General features: G+C 48.4%; 2 protein-coding genes across 4 annotated transcripts in view; one reads left to right on the top strand and one right to left on the bottom strand.

The window, feature by feature from the left end:
• WDR31 (WD repeat domain 31) overlaps positions 1 to 11,792 on the bottom strand; it is a 24,402-nt gene extending 12,610 nt beyond the window's left edge. Inside the window, exons 1-4 of one of the 2 annotated variants that reach the window (XM_083713249.1) lie at positions 11,086 to 11,792; positions 6,912 to 6,994; positions 4,651 to 4,780; positions 3,364 to 3,438 (exon numbers count right to left, since the gene is read on the bottom strand). In XM_083713249.1, the coding sequence (XP_083569375.1) occupies positions 3,364 to 3,438; positions 4,651 to 4,780; positions 6,912 to 6,958 (252 nt within the window). In that variant the 5' untranslated portion in view covers positions 6,959 to 6,994; positions 11,086 to 11,792. Of the gene's footprint in view, positions 1 to 3,363; positions 3,439 to 4,650; positions 4,781 to 6,911; positions 6,995 to 9,366; positions 9,575 to 11,085 lie in introns of those variants that run through there. The other variant, XM_083713248.1, reaches the window with a different exon arrangement.
• Positions 9,596 to 18,464, top strand: BSPRY (B-box and SPRY domain containing). 2 transcript variants are annotated; one of them, XM_083713223.1, is made up of 6 exons: positions 9,596 to 9,926; positions 10,408 to 10,506; positions 13,433 to 13,663; positions 15,593 to 15,618; positions 17,103 to 17,227; positions 17,379 to 18,464. In XM_083713223.1, exons 1-6 carry the CDS (start codon positions 9,705 to 9,707, stop codon positions 17,897 to 17,899), a joined length of 1,224 nt encoding a protein of 407 aa, XP_083569349.1. In that variant the 5' UTR covers positions 9,596 to 9,704; the 3' UTR covers positions 17,900 to 18,464. The 2 variants fall into 2 exon arrangements, with proteins under 2 accessions (XP_083569349.1, XP_083569350.1); XM_083713224.1 differs by having other exon boundaries at positions 9,627 to 9,926; positions 15,596 to 15,618.

Here is an 18,464-nt window from a genome sequence, read left to right as displayed (position 1 = left end):
TATTAAACGGCAACATAGAGGGGGATCGCCCCGGGGAATATACCCATTTTTCCAAGGCTGGGGGAAGCGTTATAGATTATATTCTAATCTCAAGATTTGCTCACAGCTTTGTAAGGAAGTTCCAAGTGGGCCACAATACTCTGAGTGATCACCTACCTCTAATTTTAGAGCTTGCAGGTCGGCCTTTTGACTATTCTATTGCCGAGCCACAATTTATACCTTCTGTAAATTTGGGTATACCTGCTCCCAAAAGACTCAAATGGTCCCCAATACTGAATGAAAATTTAACCCTCCTTCTTCAGTCAGCGGAGTTAAAGCTTATTCGCTCCGCTATTGTGTCAGGCAATTCAGTAGATGCGATTATGGAACGCTTTAAATTACTTTTGGAAAGATTGAAATCCCATTTAACAACAGTGATACATAGCGCCGCTACAAAGAGGGCAAAGGACGGAGCTAGCTGGTTTGACCTGGAGTGCAGGCAAACAAGGAGACAAATGAGAACAGCCTACCAGAGATATAGGAAATCAGGGACTGCCCTCCTACTTAATGCTTATATTTATCTGAGAAGGTCTTACAAACAATTACTAAGGAGAAAGAAACTGGAAGCTGAAAGAGCCGCATGGCACAGTCTGGTTAAGGCATCGCACGAGAAAGATACTACTTGCTTTTGGCGAACCATATCTGGTCTACTGGACCAGGAGCGTACTAATTCCATCTGTACAGTGGAACCAATGGAGTGGTTGCGCCATTTTCAATCTTTGTTCTATGACCAGGAAGCCCAACACTACAAATTATGTATTCAATTGGAGGACCTACCTCATTGGCCACCAGTAACTGTAAAGGAAGTTGAGAACTTAATCGCACAATTAAAGAACAACAAGGCCCCAGGGAATGACTACATCCCTGCCGAACTTCTGAAGTCCAACATTGGCTGGTGGGCCCCCCTGCTGGCGTCTTTATTTTCTTGGATCGACTCAACGGGTTTACTCCCAGATGGTTGGACTGAGGCAATAGTTATTCCAATCTATAAAAAAGGACCTATGCCAGACCCGGCGAGTTATAGACCAATCAGTCTTCTGCCTATACCCAGCAAACTATATGCCAAACATCTTTATATTAAGCTAACTAGCTGGCTCGAAACTGAAGCTATTCTAGCGGAAGAGCAAGCGGGTTTCAGGCAAGGCAGGTCCACCATAGACCATTGCTTCACCCTAGCCTATTTAATTGACAAATATGCCAAAAAATCCCGTGGGGTGCTATATGCAGCCTTTATCGATCTAAAGGCTGCTTTCGATTCAATTCCACGTGCAAGACTCTGGGATAAATTGAGCACATCAAGTATAGACAAAAGACTATTATTTCTGATCAGCTGTTTATATAAAGACACGGTGCTGCATGTAAGAACTTCGTCAAATGGCCATCTTATAGGACCAGTTCCTGTCTGCAAGGGGGTCAAGCAAGGTTGCATCTTGGCCCCAGTTTTATTCAACTTTTACATCAATGATATGGTTAATTGTTTGTCATCTCCGGACTTCCACGCCCCCAAACTGGCTGACAAATCAATATCAGTACTTTTGTATGCTGATGATGCGATACTCCTATCCCGAACAAGAATAGGCTTAAATAGGCTCATAGGTGAATTTTCAGCATACTGCAGGAGAGAGCAACTGGTAATAAACTATCAGAAAACCAAAATTATGGTTTTTGCAAGGAAACACAGACAGTACAGCTGGAGGATGGATAACCAGACAATTGAACAGGTTAAAGCCTTCAAATATCTGGGTATCGTTTTCCAGTCGACCGGGTCCTGGGATGTCCATCAAAAATGTGCCAAAGAAAAAGCAGCTCAAAGTATTAAGATGCTGTCTCGCTTCTTTTATACGAAGGGGGGCAGATACATCCCAGCAGCCTTTGAAGTTTTTCAAGCAAAACCTCTGGCGCAGTTACTGTATGGGGCACAAATCTGGACGGGGAACCACTGCTCCAGTCTTGAAACTGTTCAGTCTAAATTCCTAAGGCAGATATTCGGCGTCCCCTCCTGTGTTCCAAACGCAGCATTACGACTCGAGGCCTGCCTTCCATCTGTAGAAACTCAGACCTGGCAAAGAACATTCAACTACTGGCTTCGTCTTAATCTAAATCCACCTGGTCTACTGCCTCTAGTAATGCAAGACCCCCACAAAAGCAAGTGGTTCAAAACTGTGCATCAAAAACTTCTTACATGCGGTCTGCATTCACAGTCCCTACTATCAATGGGCCTCATTAAAGCAAAGAGTCTAATAGGCCAGCGCCTGAAAGACATTGAACGGCAAAACAACCTGACTATCTTAAAGAAACTGTGCCCATGGTATACCTACTTTCCCCCTTCTCATTTTGACTCTCCAGCTTCATATTTGTTTAAATTAACCATCCCAAAATACAGACGTGCCTTTACATTGGCTAGATGGGATGTTCTCCCTTCTGCCGTACTCGAAGGTCGCTACCAAAAGACTCCATTTGAAAAACGACTCTGCCCATGTGGAGATGGTAACACGGAAACAGTGTCCCACGTCTTCCTATCCTGCCCCCTTTACAAAGACCTAAGGAATGAGATTATTACTCCACTCATTCTCTCCAACCCCGGCCGTTCACCAGACATCACACTGTATTTCCTCTTATCTGATACGGATAGTCAGATAACAGAGAAGGTCGCGAGGTACATCGAAAGAGCTATGAAATTGAGGGCCACCATCTGAGTGACAGACTTGTTCATCTGACGGACCTCCTTTTGCTTGTTCTTTTCTCCCTTTTCTCCTTATTTCTATTTTTAATTCTTGTATAGCTGTGGCCTGTTGGCTTTGCTAATAAAGTTTTGATTGATTGATTCCTTAAACAGGGCTGCTTTCGGATGTTTGCTAAAAGTCAGATACAGTGGTACCTCAGGTTACATACGCTTCAGGTTACAGACTCCTCTAACCCAGAAATAATACCTCGGGTTAAGTACTTTGCTTCAGGATGAGAACAGAAATTGTGCTCCGGTGGCACAGCAGTGGTGGGAGGCCCCATTAGCTAAAGTGGTGCTACAGGTTAAGAACAGTTTCAGGTTAAGAACAGACCTCCGGAACTAATTAAGTACTTAAGCCGAGGTACCACTGTAGTTGTTTACTATTTCTGTGAGAGCCTTTCAACTGGTGACTGAACCCAGCGCCTTCTGCACACAATGCAGCCACCTTCTCACACCCTCCCAGGTGTCCCTGCCCTTTCTTAAGGTTGCATGTCGCTTAGCGCTTGATGGTACATGATGGGGTCCTGGTCTCTGTTGTCTATGCTTGCAAGGGGATGGACAGAAAGAAAACATTTTTGCAGCCAAAATCTGGCGTTTACCTTTGTAACTTCTCGCTCGTGACCTAGGAACCTCCTGACCACGGTGCCACGACGCCAGTTGTACACAACAACAGTCTGGAGAAAGAGAACGTGGGGGAAAGCTTTCATGCAATATTTCAGATTCCTGCAAAAAGCACCACGTACGCAAGGATTCCTGGGAACGGTAGTTTGTTAAGGGCGCTGGGAACGGAAGCTCCGTGAAGAGTCTCAAAACAACTCTCAGCACCCTTAACAAGCTATAGACCCCATGGCTGTTAAGGCGGAATAGGTGTGCTTTAAAGGTAATGGGTCTGGATGTGGCGTTCCTCTGAGGGGAAAACTTTGCGTTAAAATATAGAGTGGGAACGGAGCACAATTTTAAACTGGAAGGGCCTATCAAAACTGAGCTTGTCTGCGACTCCATATATCTCAACCAGCACTAGACAGGGAACTGGTTCAGCTTTTCAGAGGCCTCATTTTTAAATTGAGTTTGCAGCACCATTTGTTTATATGCTCCATTTCTAGCCAACGGACAATAAACCTGTATGCATGTATCATATCTCAGTCGCTCAAGTGCATAGCGGTTGCACCACGATAGCAAATTTTCCCTCAAACAAAAACAGGAAGCAGAGCCTCCAGCATTAACACAAAGCCACCCAAGCAGAATAATAATAATAATAATAATAATAATAATAATAATAATATGCCACTGCTCATCTGACTCTGGGCGACTCCCAACAAAATATTAAAAACACAATAAAACATCAAACATTAAAAACTTCCTTATACAGGACTGCCTTCAGATGTCTTCTAAAGGTTATATAGTTACTCATCTCCTTGGCATCTGACAGGAGGGCATTCCACAAGGAGGGTGCCACTACCGAGAAGGCCCTCTGCCTGGCTACCTGTAACTTCACTTCCAGCAGTGAGGGAACCACCAGAAGGCCCTCAGAAATGGACCTCAATGTTGCTCCAGATTCCCAGGGGAAGGTGGACTCTTTGGAGCATCCATGGCATGCTGCCCGCTGAGCTCTGTGCTCCAGCAGCTACCCTGGACTGCCTGCCCCTAAAGGCAGCCATCTTGAAAGACCACCAGGGGCCGCAACGTGGCCACAGAGGGAGGCGATGTTCTGCCCAGGCTTTTCTTTCGTGAACCTGGCATTAGAAATCAGGGGGGCAGCGACACAGGATTGTGGGGAGGAGGTTGGGGGAGAGAGAGGTGGACCCAAGAAGTCCTCACACTCTCTTCCATTTGGGACCAGTGAGGCGCTCCTGCCAGCTGCAGCTAGCTGCTCTCCTGCGAGCTACCTTGTCTTTGCCGCCTGACATGCACAGGTCAGTTGTGAGGGACGCCACTGAAGCCACAGCACCGCAGTGAGCAGGACAGGGCTGCTGAACCACCTTGGCAGGAGGGAGCTCTTCCTCATACCTGTCGGCCCTGCAAAGGAGAAGGCAAACATAAACAGACAGGAATGATATGAGGCACTGAAACCCACCTGGGTTTTCTTAACACTAAAGGTAAAGAGACCCCTGACCATTAGGTCCAGTCATGGCCAATTCTGGGGTTGCGGCGCTCATCTCGCTTTATTGGCCGAGGGAGCCGGCGTATAGTTTCCGGGTCATGTGACCAGCATGACTAAGCTGCTTCTGGGTTGGCAGGAGCAGGGACTGAGCAACCGGAGCTCACCCTGTCGCGGGGATTTGAACCGCCAACCTTCTGATCAGCAAGTCCTAGGCTCTGTGGTTTAACCCACAGCGCCACCCACGTCCTTAACACTAGACCCCGGTTTATGGCAAAGGAGCCCCCTTGCACCCCACTGCAACAACCACTTTCCACTGTGGCAAAGATTTCATAACCAAGGGGCAATGGAGCCAGGAACTGCTCCATTGTTTTGTGTTCTGTTCAGGTTGTTTCCTTTTTCAGAGCCTGTTCTGGCCAGAAGGGTCCAAAGTTCAAGCCAGGAACTTGGTGGCTGCGGAGGGAATGGAATAAGAAATGTCTCAAATTGAATGTCACTGGCTTGCATGAAGGACTCCACAATTTGAAAGCAGAGACACTGAATGTACTTTTGATACTCATGGAAATCTTTTAATAAAAACATGAAAATGAAAAGGGAGATGGCCTAATGCCACATTTTAAACAAGTGTTATGCCAATTCTTGCAAATAATAAAGGCTATATTTAAAGAATATAGGAATGGGGAGGGGTAGGATGAGAGAGAGAGAGCAAACCTTAATAAGGGAAATGACAAGGTGGTCAATGAGGAGAAGAGTTATTGAGGGGGTGCAAAGAGAGGGGGACTGGAGAGTCAGAGCTGAGATGCCCTCTTGATGATGATGATGATGATAATTTATTTATACCCCGCCCATCTGGCTGGGTTCCCCCAGCCACTCTGGGTGGCTCCCAATTGAATATTAAAAACACAATACAGCATTAAACATTAAAAACTTCCCTAAACAGGGCTGCCTTCAGATGTCTTCTAAAAGTAGGATAGTTGCTCATTTCCTTGACATCTGATGGGAGGGCGTTCCATAGGGCAGGCGCCACTACCAAGAAGGCCCTCTGAGTCTGAATCCTGGCAAAACAGAGGCACTGTGGATGAGCAGGTTCCTGAGCCCAGACAACTAAATCTATTGCCTGCTTTGGATAAGGACCTTCTACTGCTTCTGGAGCAGGTGCATATTCTGGAGGTGCTCCGAGATCCATCTCTGTAGCTAGAGGGCCAAGTGACCTCTGCATCAACCAGCTTCAGCTGGCAAGACAGCTATGTCTGTTTCTGGACCGGGATAGCCTGACCACGGTCATCCATGCACTGTTATTCTTCAGGCTGGACTGCTGCAATGTGCTTGGTGTGGGGCTGCCCCTGAGGTTGTCCCAGAAATGCAAAATGCAGAGACTCAACTGCTCACCGGGACAGAATAATGCCCTGGCACTACGACGGCGGTACTGAAAGAATCGCACTGGCTGCCAATTAAATCACTCGGCTAAGGAGACTTGAAAGATGACCTCACCCTTGCTACAACCAACCGGTCACTATACTCGGCTTGCTGCAGATACCACTTCACCAGGTAATCCTTTCTGCGACCCTTTGGAACTCCCTCCCACTACAGTGCATAAATCAGACAGGCGCTGTCTCTCTTGCCTTTTTGTGATCCCTCTTCCAGCAAGCCTTCTAAGTGGACACTTTAAAAAATCATTGCCTGCATAGGATGCCTTTAATTAAGAAACTCCTGGCTCAGAGCGCCAGAGCGGCTCAGCGAGAACTGGCTCCTCCAAGCCTCTTTGGGGTCTCAGGAAGGGGAGGGTCCCTCCCACCACCTGCTGCTCCTTTTAGCTGGAGGTGCTGGCAAGGATTGAACCAGGGACCCTCTGGATGCCCAAGGCAGCTGCGCAAGCTGCGAGCTGCGCCTGGCCAGCCCTCTTCCTCTCTCTGTCATCAGGAAACCTCACAGGATTGCTGCTAGGAGACAGAAATGCCAGGCTGCCCCGCTGGGAGAGGAGCGAGGTGAAAAGCCAGCATCTAAATCCACAAAAGGGAAATGGTCCTGTCCCCCCACCCCACCCCTTACCTGCGTTTGGAGGAGTTTCGGCTAATTTTGCTCTGCAGTTTCCCCATGATCTCAAAGGCACTCACCGGACGAAAGCGCTTAGCCTGGCAGAAGGACAGGGAAGGAATTAAAGGAAAGAACTTAGTGCCTTATGTTTACACACATCTCAGCAGCTTCTGATCAAGCCCCTCTCATCTGCTGGCCACCTTCCCAGCCTCCTCCCGCCTCTTAGCTCCAGAAGTATGCCAGTGCAGATGCCAAACCTGTGACAGCATTGCTCTTATCTTCCATTGTTGCTGTTTGGGGGGGAAAAGGCTACAAACCAGCAGGAAACACAAGCCGTTGTAAAATTAAAAATAATTAATATAATTATATATAGAAAAGCTATCACATCCATTATAGTTGGCTTAGGGCTGGTCCACCATTCCTGCCTATCCCCTGATGGGTTCAGGACTGTGCTGTTGCCTCGGGGAAGGGACACATCATCATCATCATCATCATTATTATTATTATTATTATTATTATCACCATCATATTTATTTATACATACATACCCTACACATCTGGCTGGGTTTCCCCAGCACAAATAATGATGATGATGATGATGATAATAATAATAATAATAATAATAATAATAATGCAATAAAACATCAAACATTAAAAACTTCCCTAAACAGGGCTGTCTTCAGATGTCTTCTAAAAGTCAGATCATTATTTATTTCTTCGACATCTGATGGGAGGGCGTTCCACAGAGCGGGCGCCACTACTGAGAAGGCCCTCTGCCTGCTTCCCTGTAACCTCACTTCTCGCAGGGAGGGCACTGCCAGAAGGCCCTCAGAGATTGACCTCAATATCCGGCTTGAACGATAGGGGTAGAGACGATCCTTCAGGTATACAGCAGAGAGTGGGGAGACTCCAGATCTTCCAGGGGCACGCCATGCCTGGCTAAGGGAGCAAAGAAAGCACCGACTCCTGTCCGGTCTGCAGAATGCTAGCTCTGTCGGTAAAGCATGAGACTTTTCATCTCAGGGCATTGAGTTTGAGCCCCATCTTGGGCAAAAAGTTCCTGCATTGCAGCCGATTTGGCTAGATGACCCTCAGGGTCCCTTCCAACTAAACCATTCTACAGTTCTGTGATTAATATTTTTCTGTTTTTTCGAGCAACATATTCACATCCCAAGAGCTTTCTTGCAAGGTCATTTTGTGGAGACAATGCACAGAAAGAATTTAGGCATTCTTCAGCAGAACAGCCAACTTCTACTTCTTCTTCTTTGGCGATCACTCGTAGCTGAGTAAGATTGTCTTCCATAAACACGGTTTTAACAGTGAGTCCGTAAGTGACTGTGGAGGCCAATTCTGGATCCACACGTCCTTCTACAGTGGGGACATTGGTTCCCGGGCGGGAGTTGATCATGGTATGGATTACAACACCTGTGACTATTGACTGCACAACTTCAGGATTGTCAAAAGAGATAGCACACAAAATTAATTAATTTGAGTCGTGCGACTCAAATTGGGTCGACCGGACCTATTTTTTTAAAAGCGACATGGACTCAAGTTGCTTCTGGGGCTGCTTCGGATCTGCTCCTGTCTGGAGCTAAGCCTACCTGGCTCGGGTCCAGCCCCTCACCCCACCCTACCAGGTGCAGAGACCATCCCCGCCGGGGAGTTTCCCACCTTTGCAGCTGGGTGGTCTGGCTGGGGGCTCCTGGAACTTCCAGGGGTCAGTGTCTAAATTGAGAAGCGTGGCTGGGCAGATGGATGGGGCTAAGTTTCCCTAGGAAGCCCCCCCCCCCCCCCCGCAAGCCTGAAAGCCATTAAATCTCTCCTGCCCAATCTGAAGAAGCCTCCTGTGGTTACTCAGTAATAACACCGGGAAAATACTCTGTCCATGCTCAGAGGCACATGCCAGAGAAAGTTTAGCCTGCTTAATTTATGAATGTCAGGGCACTGTGAAATGCTCAGGAACAATAATAAAACCATAGTATTATTAGTAGTAGTACTAGTAGGGCTATTCATTAATTAATAGTGCTTCTGTGGCATAAAATCAGTTGCAAAGCCCCGTCTCCAGAGCGGTTCCCTCCCTGGTGAGGAGCTTTGACTAGGATTAGCAGCGAGATGATCCTCAACCCAGGACAACATTGAGACACAGGCAGCGGTTCTTGCATAAAGATAAACGAATTGGTAGGTGATACGCCTGCAGGGGAGAGTGGCAGAGACTCTTCACATGCTCAGAGAGACCCTCGGCCATCGTTCCTGGAGATTCCCCCCCCCCCACAAACCACTGGAGCAGGTCCCATTTCTGAAAAGCAAAGTGCACGTGTACAGTGGAGGGTTTGTTCTAGCGCTGGAGAGAGAGGGTGGCACTTTGCACATGCTCGGACCCCTCTCGTTATTCTGCCTGCTTCCCCAACCCCTCCCGTCCCAACTCGACTCCGGGGGCTGAGTTCTAGTCTAGCCCATGGCAGTTCAGCACCTGAGCCACACGACCGGCTATTCCTTGGAACTGCTTTGCCGGGTCGAGCCAAGCCGCTTGGTGCCTTTCTGCCCCTCGCCGCCGTCTCTCCGCAGCCGTCAAACAACCAGTTAGCTCCTTAGCAGCAAGCGGATATTGCGCGGGTAGACTGCCCCTGCCCGTGGAGGCTCTGGCCGGATGGAGGCGGAAGGGGCGCTCCCGGTCGCTGCTGTTTGCTGCTGCTGCGGGCGGGGCATCCCCAGGGCAGGGAGGCTCCGACGGCGCGGCCCGCCCACCTGAGCCGCTGCAGCAACAGGTGCCTGGCCCGGCGCGCCCTCGGTCCTTCCTCCCTCTCCGCCATGGCTCAGGCGCCGGGAGCGGGGGAACGCCGCCACCTCGGGGAGACCACAAGCCCCGGTGAGGGGCGCCCCCAAGCTGGAGGCGTCTGCCCGGAGCATGCCCTAGACCTGGCTTGGTTCTGTTGCACCGAGAGGCGGCTCGTCTGCGCCCAGTGCCCCGTCCAGGGCGGCTGCCGGGACCACCGGGTGCGCCTGTTGGCCGAGGAGGCAGCCGAGAGGAGGGTGAGCCTCGACGGGGAGGGTGCTGCTGGGGACGGGGTAAAGCCCTCTCCCTCTCCACACACACACCCAGTCGAATTTCCCTGTCGGGTATTTGTAGAATTATTAAGAGTGCATCTGAGCATATGCAAAGTGCATTCCCTTTGCATTGCATCACCACCTCCCAAATGTCAGCAAATGGGGATTTTGGGCAAGCAGGCAGAGGCCTAGGGAGACCATTTCAGAGCTTTGAGCCCGGGTGGAGTTTTGTATTTTAGAGCTGGTGCCAGTCTGGTTTCCAGATTCTAGTGTAAAGTTGGCCAAGAAAGTCCTTCCTGTAGCTCCCCAGTCCTGTTTTGGGGTGAGCTGGGCAGGGGATGCACTCTGCACATACTCAGAGGCATAGTTTATTCGCTTTCACACTGAAAGCACCAGTGTATGGGGAGGGAGGAGATTTCAGCATCCTACTTTTCCCCTACTCATTTTTTTTGTTTATTTGTTTCAGAACAAAATAGTGGACGAGTGTGAAAAGCTTCAGCTCCAGACTGCCACAATTGCCAAATTTGCCACAGAGGTGTTGCCAGAGAAGAAGAAGCGTGTTGTGGTAATAATGTGGTCTGGGGAGAATTTGCAGCTGAATTATTAACCCCTAGTGCACATAACTTTGGGGTCTCCTGCCCCATCCATAACAGCCTCCCCCAACTTGGAGTTCCCAGATATTCCTGGACTACAGCCTCCATCATCCACAGCCAGCAGTGAGCTACATCAGGGTTGATGTGGGTTGTAGTCCAACAACATCGGAGGACCCAAGGTTGGCAGAGGCTGCTGTGTGATATCCCCCTCTGGTCCAGGAGCCATTTTTCGCAGACGCAATCTGGTGGGGTTCTTGTGCCTTTCGCAACCGCCGAACAGGCAGAAATACACTAGGTCTAGCTTGAACCTCTGCCTGTTGGATTTCCGTCTGCGAACTGCACCTGCTGGATTGCTCCATGTGTTGGGTATTCTGGCAAGCTATGACCCTCATTTGTGAGGTCTGCACTGGCTATCAATCAGGACACGTTGAAGGCTTTGGTGCTAACAGGCCCTATACAGGTCAGGATCAGGATACTTGAAATACAGGTGATCTGTGAGAAAGTTCCTCTTCAAGTTTGTCTCTCCCCCTCCAAAAAAAAACTCCAGTTACCTGCTGTGCAGTGACTCAGAGTAGCGCTTTCGGTGTAGCTGTCCCGTTCTGTGAAACAGCATTCCTGTTGAGATACGCCAGCTCTCTGCGCTTTCCGGAAACCATGGGAGATATTTTCGCTCCAACTGGCTTTTCCTGCTGGACGAAACAGTCTCTCTGTCTCAGGTGTTCGTACTGAGTTTGTTTTAAAACCCATTTTCTCCCTCTGTGTGCTTGACGGTGTGGGGGGGGGGGGGTTGTACTGTTTTAAATGTCAATGAGTTGCCTTGAAACATAGTCTTGGATATTATTGGAATTATTATTTAATGTGGGGCAGCTGTTAAAACACTTGGGAGCCCTGCTAGGAAAAAGGTAGCAACCGTCTCAGGCAGATTCAACCTGTCCCTAACCTTGGTTAACAGGTGGGACTTGGAGAGTTGAGGGGGGGTCTCTTCTTAGGGAGCCCCCTCCTACCCTGTGACTGTGACTTAGGGGACGATACCTGCCTCTGGCAAGGGGACCAGATGATTCAGGGTATATGTGGGGCAGGAATTTATGTTTGATTTCTGCCGGAGCCTGAAGTCCGAAGAGTTGTCAGCTTTCCGCCCTGAAACAGGAATCTGTGGGAGGCTCCTTGTCCCATTTTGGGGGTGGGGGGGTCACCCAGCCAAAGCTGGTTGCTGGGATTCCCTTTGCTGTCCTCGTGGACCTTGCTTGGCAGGAATCCTCAGCAGCAGGGCTGGACTAAGACATTTTATGGCCCCTGAGGCGAACTGCAAAATGACGCGCCCCCCCCACCAGAGAAGAAAGGGGAAGTAAAGTTTTATGTCATGAACCATGGAGGAGTGGTTGCTAAAATTACTGGATTTAGCTGAGATGGCGAAGACTACAATTTTTAATCAGAGAAAAGTCCTTGTCAACATTTACTAAAGACTTGAAACGTCTTACAGACTTTTTGCATGAAAAGGAGCTCATGATATTTGGTTTTGAAGATTGACTATATAACATTGGTTTGTAGAAAGTGGATTTGTTGGGTGTAATCTTGGAGTGGATATGTTGAATATAGATGACAGATGAAGATTCGGAAGTTCTCTTTTTTCCTTTTCCCCAGGCCTTTCTCTCCCCCTTTCCCTTTCCCTTTCTCCTTTCTCTGTCTTCCTGTCTGTTTCTCTCTCTCCTTTTCTGGTCTGTGTTTTTATTTAGATTACCATATTTTTCGCTCTATAAAACGCACCTAGTTTTTGGAAGAGGAAAAAAAAAAGAAAAAAATTCTGAATCCCAGAAGCCAGGACAGCAAGCAGGACTGCTGCACAGCAATCCCGCTTGCTGTCCTGGCTTATGGGATAGCCGTGCGCAGCCTCCTCCGGTCAAGGGGAGCCTTCATCCCCTGCCCGGGAGAGACTGCGTGCGGCTAAGGCTCCCCCAAGAGCCGCACTCCCTTTAAAGAGCACGTGGAGTGTGTGTGTGTGCGGCTCTTGGGGGCTTTTCCCCGAGGAGGGAGAAGGGCTGCCCTTCTCCCTCCTCAGGCAAAAGCCCTGAAGAGCCGCACACATGCTCCATGCGGCTCTTTAAAGGGAGCACTGAGCAGAGCCTCTCGCCTGCATTCGCCCCATAAGATGCACACACATTTCACCTTACTTGTTAGGAGGGGGAAAGTGCATCTTATAGAGCGAAAAATACGGTAGCTTTTTGGTACAAAGATATTTGATATCAATTTTAAAAAATCTGCCCCTGTGGATCTTGCCGCCTGAGGTGGCTGCCTCACCTTGCCTCATGAGTGGGCCGGCCCTTAGCAGTGAGCAAAGGCAGGGCTTATCTTCTTCTGTATGTTTGAAATGCATCAGTGAACCACCAGCAGGCTTACGAAAAGGAAAGAAGTTTCTGCAGCCCATTGTCTCTGCATAACCACAGCCTTTGTGGCCTATGACTCCCTTGTGGGAAGTTTCGTTTTCGGGGAGCTCTGCCCTGACGCTCTCCAGCCCATTTTGGTCCATGGGAAAGTCTGTCTGGCTTAACATGCAGACATTTCCCAAGCCCCCTCCCCAATGTCATCTCCAGTTTAAAAGTGGGGTGTCAGAAAGCAGGTGGTCGGGAAAGACCCAGTCCAAAGAGAAGACCTGGTACTACTCGGTCAGTAGAGCATGAGACAGTTAATCTCAGGGTTGTGGATTCGAGTCCCACATTGGGCCAAGGATTACTACATTGCATGGGTTGCACTAGATGACCCGCTTGGTCCCTTGCAACGCAACAATTCTATGATTGGTGATGATGGGAATTGTAGTGCTGCTCCCCACACGGGGCTTGGGTGAGCTGGTGACCCACCCTTGTGTCGTGCAGATTCCCATTTCACCTTGTCCCCCTTTCTCAGACTGTGGCCAGCAGTGCCCGGGAGGTCCTGATCCAGCGCCTGAACCTTGTGAGGAGTGTGTGTGATAGCGAGGAACAGCGGCTGCTGGATGTGGCCCACTCAGAGGAGGAGCGTGCCCACCAGAACATCCTCACCCAGCAGGTCCACTGGAATGAATCACTACGGAAACTGGACGCCCTCCGGAATTACATGGTGACCATGATCACCAGCACAGATGATGGTGGCCTGGTGGTAAGCATTGGCGATTGGTCCCAAGTGAGGCTCACCCTCACCTCGCAGTTTGCATGTGCTAGGTTTAGTCTCTTCTCTCAGTTATGGTGAGCTGTGAAATGGACAGAGATATAAACATTTATCCTCCATTCTTTGGCTCGTAGTCAAGAGGCATAAGCAACTCACAAATTTTGGGAAGCTCCAACAAAATGACAATTACACAGGCATGCCCTTAAAAATGCAGTATCACAGCAGAAATCAATTTTAAAGCCTGTTTCTTTATTTTAAAGATTGTGTTGAATTATAAAAGATGAAAGAGCTTAACAAATGCATACCTCCAAAAATAAATATTTCCCCAGAGACAATTTCAACAGCGATAGAATTAAACTTTGGATGCCCATCAAAAAGTCCCTTCCTGCTTTTTTGTTTATTTGGTTTATTTCATAAATAAAATAATTGCAAAAACAACTTCAAAGCAGTTTGCAAAAAGATAAAGCATGAAAATTGAGGGGGGGAATCACCAAAATAGTTTCTGACAATGATTTCAGGCTATGGGAGTATGATGAAACTGAAGGGTGACACACATACACACACATACCCTGGGTTGGTTGTAGGTGATTTCCCCCATGGCAGCTTCAGTTGGCTACACTTAGCCCACCTACACCATATCCAGATGAACCAAGGTTGGCTGTGAAGTGCTTTTAAAATCTGGTTCTAGACCCTGGTTAAGAGCAAGCCCTGCTTCACCTTATCTATGGTTAAGCACGGCATGATGGCCAACCATAGCTAAGGCCAGTGGTGGATGATGCCTGACAGAAATGGAAGGGCAGAAAGCAGGGAGCCCCACAGTGGGCGGAGCCAGAGTTAATAGTAGGTGGAGCCAGAGCGAGGAGGAGGAGCCAGCTCGCTCTAGTTTTGCCCCCTCCCCTCCATCCTTCTGTTCCCTGCTGAGGTCCGAAGAATCAGCACAAAGGCAGAGAAGGGAGCTGGCAGGCAGGGGCCCCTGCCACCCACTGCTAGACTGGATGGGAGAAAGAAGACAGGTAGGCAGGGGCTGGCGGACAGGCTGAGGTTGGCAGGGCAGCCCCCCTGTCTGGCTATGGGAAAAGAGGGTGGGATGGGTGGAAGAAGTGAAGTCATCTGTGGTTAAGGAAAGGGCAATCATAATCAGTCTCTGGCTTCCTGCCTGCTTATATTGAAACTCGTCTTGAGATTGTGGTAAAATTGAAAGAGCTAAAAATAAAGCAAAAATGTCATCATGTTGGGCTTTTCTTAAAAAATTAAAAAGCCACCATGCTTCAGGTTTTTTTTTTTTAAAAAATCATTTTTTATTGAGTTTTACATCATTTTTAACATAATCACAACTAACAATATAATCACAAAATAAATTTATTTTGTGATTTATTTTGTGCCATGCTTCAATTTATAGGAAGCTACATTGTACAGTCAAACCTCAGCTCCCAAACGTCTCCACTTTGGAACGTTTTGACTCCCGAATGCGGAAAACTCAGAAGTAAACGCTCCACTTTCTGAACGTTTTTTGGAAGCCGAACGGCCGATGTGGCTTCCACTTGAGTGCAGGAAGCTCCTGCAACCAATCAGAAGCCACGCCTCGGTTGTCGAACATTTTGGAAGCCAAACGGGCTTACGGAATGGATTATGTTCAACAACTAAGGTTTGACTGTACCAGGCCAGGACAGGTGGGCTCTGTCTGGTAGCCCTTCTCCAGGGTCTCTCAGGCCAGGGAGGCTCTTTCCTCTGCCCACCCGCAACTTGAGCCCCCCCCCCCTTTTCACTGCAGGGACCCTGGAGCTGAGACAGGGCCCCTTTCCACTCTTACCCTGGGGTTCCCATCCATGGTGTCAAATGGACCTCCATCTATTTAGCAGTGGTAATGTTCTGTTTTCATAGAGGTCTTTTTGGTAACTTTCTCTCTCTCTTTGTTTCTAGCAGGCAGAGGAGGAAATCTTTGAGAGGTGAGTGAAGACATCTTTGATTCCTACTTCTACCTCCCCCCACCTCAAAAAAAAGCAATAAATAGGAGCATAGAAACATGGCAACAGGGCTGAGGAGCCTGACCAAAGGGGCTTCATCCAGTCTCAACAAAATATTAACATCACAATAAAACGTCAACCATTAAAAACTTCCCTGTACAGGACTACCTTCAGATGCCTTCTAAAATTCATATAGTTATTTATCTTATTGACATCTGATGGGAAGGCATTCTGCTGGGCAGACACCACTGAGAAGGCCCTTTGCCTGGTTTCCTGTAACTGGCCTTTTATTCCTACTCTCTTGCTTCTTGTTCTTTAACCAACTGCCGAGATGTAAGAACTGTCCTCCTGTTTCAGGATAGCTGTTTGCTCAGGCACATCTGGTGGTTTTGATACCGCTGTCTAGATTCCCACCAACACTCTGAAATAACTCTAAAGGGGAGTCAGACAGGACTTACTTGTGCAGAAGCCATGCTGATTTACCTTCAGCAAGACCTGTTCTTCCCTATGCTTCTTAATGCTGCCACTGATAATAATACCAGAACTGGTATCAACTGGCCTGCACTTTTTTTTTGATATCTTTAAAAGAAATGTTTTATATTGTTAGGCTCAACAGCAGTTTCACACTCTGAGTTGTTTAAGAACTCTTCAGATGGAATCTGTCTAGATTGAATGATTTATTTGTTTTTAATTTGTCTAGGATGTCCTCTGTTGCATCTCTTTGCCTTTCTGCCATCTCAATATCCTCCTCTGTCAGCCCTTTAATTTCCTTCCTACCCACTGGGTCAGCTGCCTCCCTAGTGGGCTTTCTGCCTCTGATGTGTTTTTTAAAAATGCTGTAAATGTATTTTGTGCTATTAAAAGCACATTCCTCATTGCCTCCTTCCGGTGTGTGCGCGCAAGTTTGTGTTTCTTTCTGTTCTATTCCTTTGGGCAAGGCTTTTGCCCACAGGCCTGGTGGGAAAGCTATTGTATGCCTCCTTTCTGTTCTTATTTTTATCATGTGTTTTGTGTTTTTTTATATTGTAATTATATGTTGTGAACCGCCCTGAGATCTACAGGTAGAGGGCGATCTACAAATTTAATAAATAAAATAAAAATAAATACAGTTGTACCTCGGGTTAAGTACTTAATTCATTCCGAAGGTCCGTTCTTATCCTGAAACTGTTCTTAACCTGAAGCACCACTTTAGCTAATGGGGCCTCCTGCTGCTGCTGCACCGCCGGAGCACGATTTCTGTTCTCATCCTGAAGCAAAGTTCTTAACCCGAGGTACTATTCCTGGGTTAGCGGAGTCTGTATCCTGAAGCGTCTGTAACCTGAAGAGTATGTAACCCAAGGTACCACTGTACCCTAAAGAGCTAAGGATACTGATATATATCATACGTAACAGTGTATTTTACTGGGAATGAATTGGAAAGCGGTACGTTAAAACTAACCCCAGTTGCTTCTGTTGTGTTGGTTTAGGACAGAGGAAGCTGAAGGAATCCTGAAGCCCCAGGAGTCAGAAAAGCTGGACTTTAACCCATGGTGCCTCCAGAGCCCATTAGTGAGCCGGCTATGGGCCTTAGCTGTTCTCTGTCGGGCCTCAGGTCAGTGTCTTTCCCTTGTGGGGTGGGGGTCGTTATCCAGGCCACCTCCACCTGCCTCCCAGGTTTGCTTTTGCTGCCTTTCAGTCAGCTATGTTCTCAACACCTTTCTACTGAGTGTGTGGTGACCAGTTTGTTTCTCCACCCAGAACAGATGAAGTCCACGTGGATGAGAAAACAGTTAGCCCCCTCTTGCAGCTCTCGGAGGACAAGAGAACGCTGACCTTCAGCCCCAAGAAAAACAGCAGGCCCGACCCCGGTGGCCCGGCACGGTTTGACCACTGGCCCAACGCCTTGGCCGAGGAATCGTTCTGTTCGGGGGTCCATGCCTGGAGAGTCCGGGTGGCCAAAAGCGGTGCTTACAAGCTGGGCATCTCCTATGGCTCGCTGGAGCGCAAGGGGGCTGGGCCCGAAGCCCGCCTGGGTTGCAACGCTTCCTCCTGGGTTTTCTCCCGCTACGGCACCGAGTTCCAGTTTTCCCACAACAGCCGACACCAGGCAGTGGAGATGCTCAAGTGCCCAGCTGAGATCGGAGTCTTGGTGGACTTGGATGCTGGAGAGGTGCTGTTTTTTGACCCGGATTCCTGCACCATTCTGCACATGCACCACGAAGCCTTCGCCGGCCCCATCTACCCAGCCTTGGCCGTGGCAGATCAGAGCCTCTCTCTGATGTGAGGAGAGCCAACACTGCAAGGTTGCAGTCATCTTCACCAAGGTTGTTAGTTCCTAAAGCTGAGCAGGGCTGGATCACCTTATTTCCCAGCAAGATGAGCACTGTGGTTCTGGCAGGACGATGCCAACTTGTGCCAGGAAGCGAGAGGACTTTGCTCTGGGGCAACTCACGGGCTGTCTCTGGCTCTGCGTTCAGAGCAGATGGGAGCTGCAGTTTGCAGCTAAGTATCTTACCAGAGGAGGCCATGACGGAGTCAGTGACAGGGGCTGAAAGGCTTGGCTTGGGAGGGACATTCCACCTGCTCCAAGATGGCCATTCTCAGTCTTATTTAGCCTTAGCACTGTACCACCACAAGTCCAGTCAGAAAAGACAATTGTACTGTACTAGTCCCTGAGGGGAAAGGGACAGAGCCGGCAATTAAAAAAAAAATCTGACTAGGAAAAGAGGATTCTGCAACCTGTGCAAATTACATAATGGATGGAGCATGTTGCTGCTTTTTTGTCATCACTGAATGTTATAATTATGAATGTAAAGCTACTGTTTAAATACTAGAATTGTGAACTTAAA

Source organism: Podarcis gaigeae, assembly GCF_964106915.1.
Source record: "Podarcis gaigeae genome assembly, chromosome: 14".
Classification (NCBI taxonomy): domain Eukaryota; kingdom Metazoa; phylum Chordata; class Lepidosauria; order Squamata; family Lacertidae; genus Podarcis; species Podarcis gaigeae.
The sequence above is the reverse complement of the archived record's forward strand: the minus strand, read 5'-3'. Positions and strand labels throughout refer to the sequence as shown.

Bases quoted from the DNA above. Each gene is read 5' to 3' on its own strand.
- BSPRY (XM_083713223.1), top strand. From the start codon at position 9,705: ATGGCTCAGGCGCCGGGAGCGGGGGAACGCCGCCACCTCGGGGAGACC. The intron at 10,507-13,432 runs GTAATAATGTGG...CCCCTTTCTCAG, and splicing joins AGAAGAAGAAGCGTGTTGTG to ACTGTGGCCAGCAGTGCCCG. The intron at 15,619-17,102 runs GTGAGTGAAGAC...GTGTTGGTTTAG, and splicing joins GAGGAGGAAATCTTTGAGAG to GACAGAGGAAGCTGAAGGAA.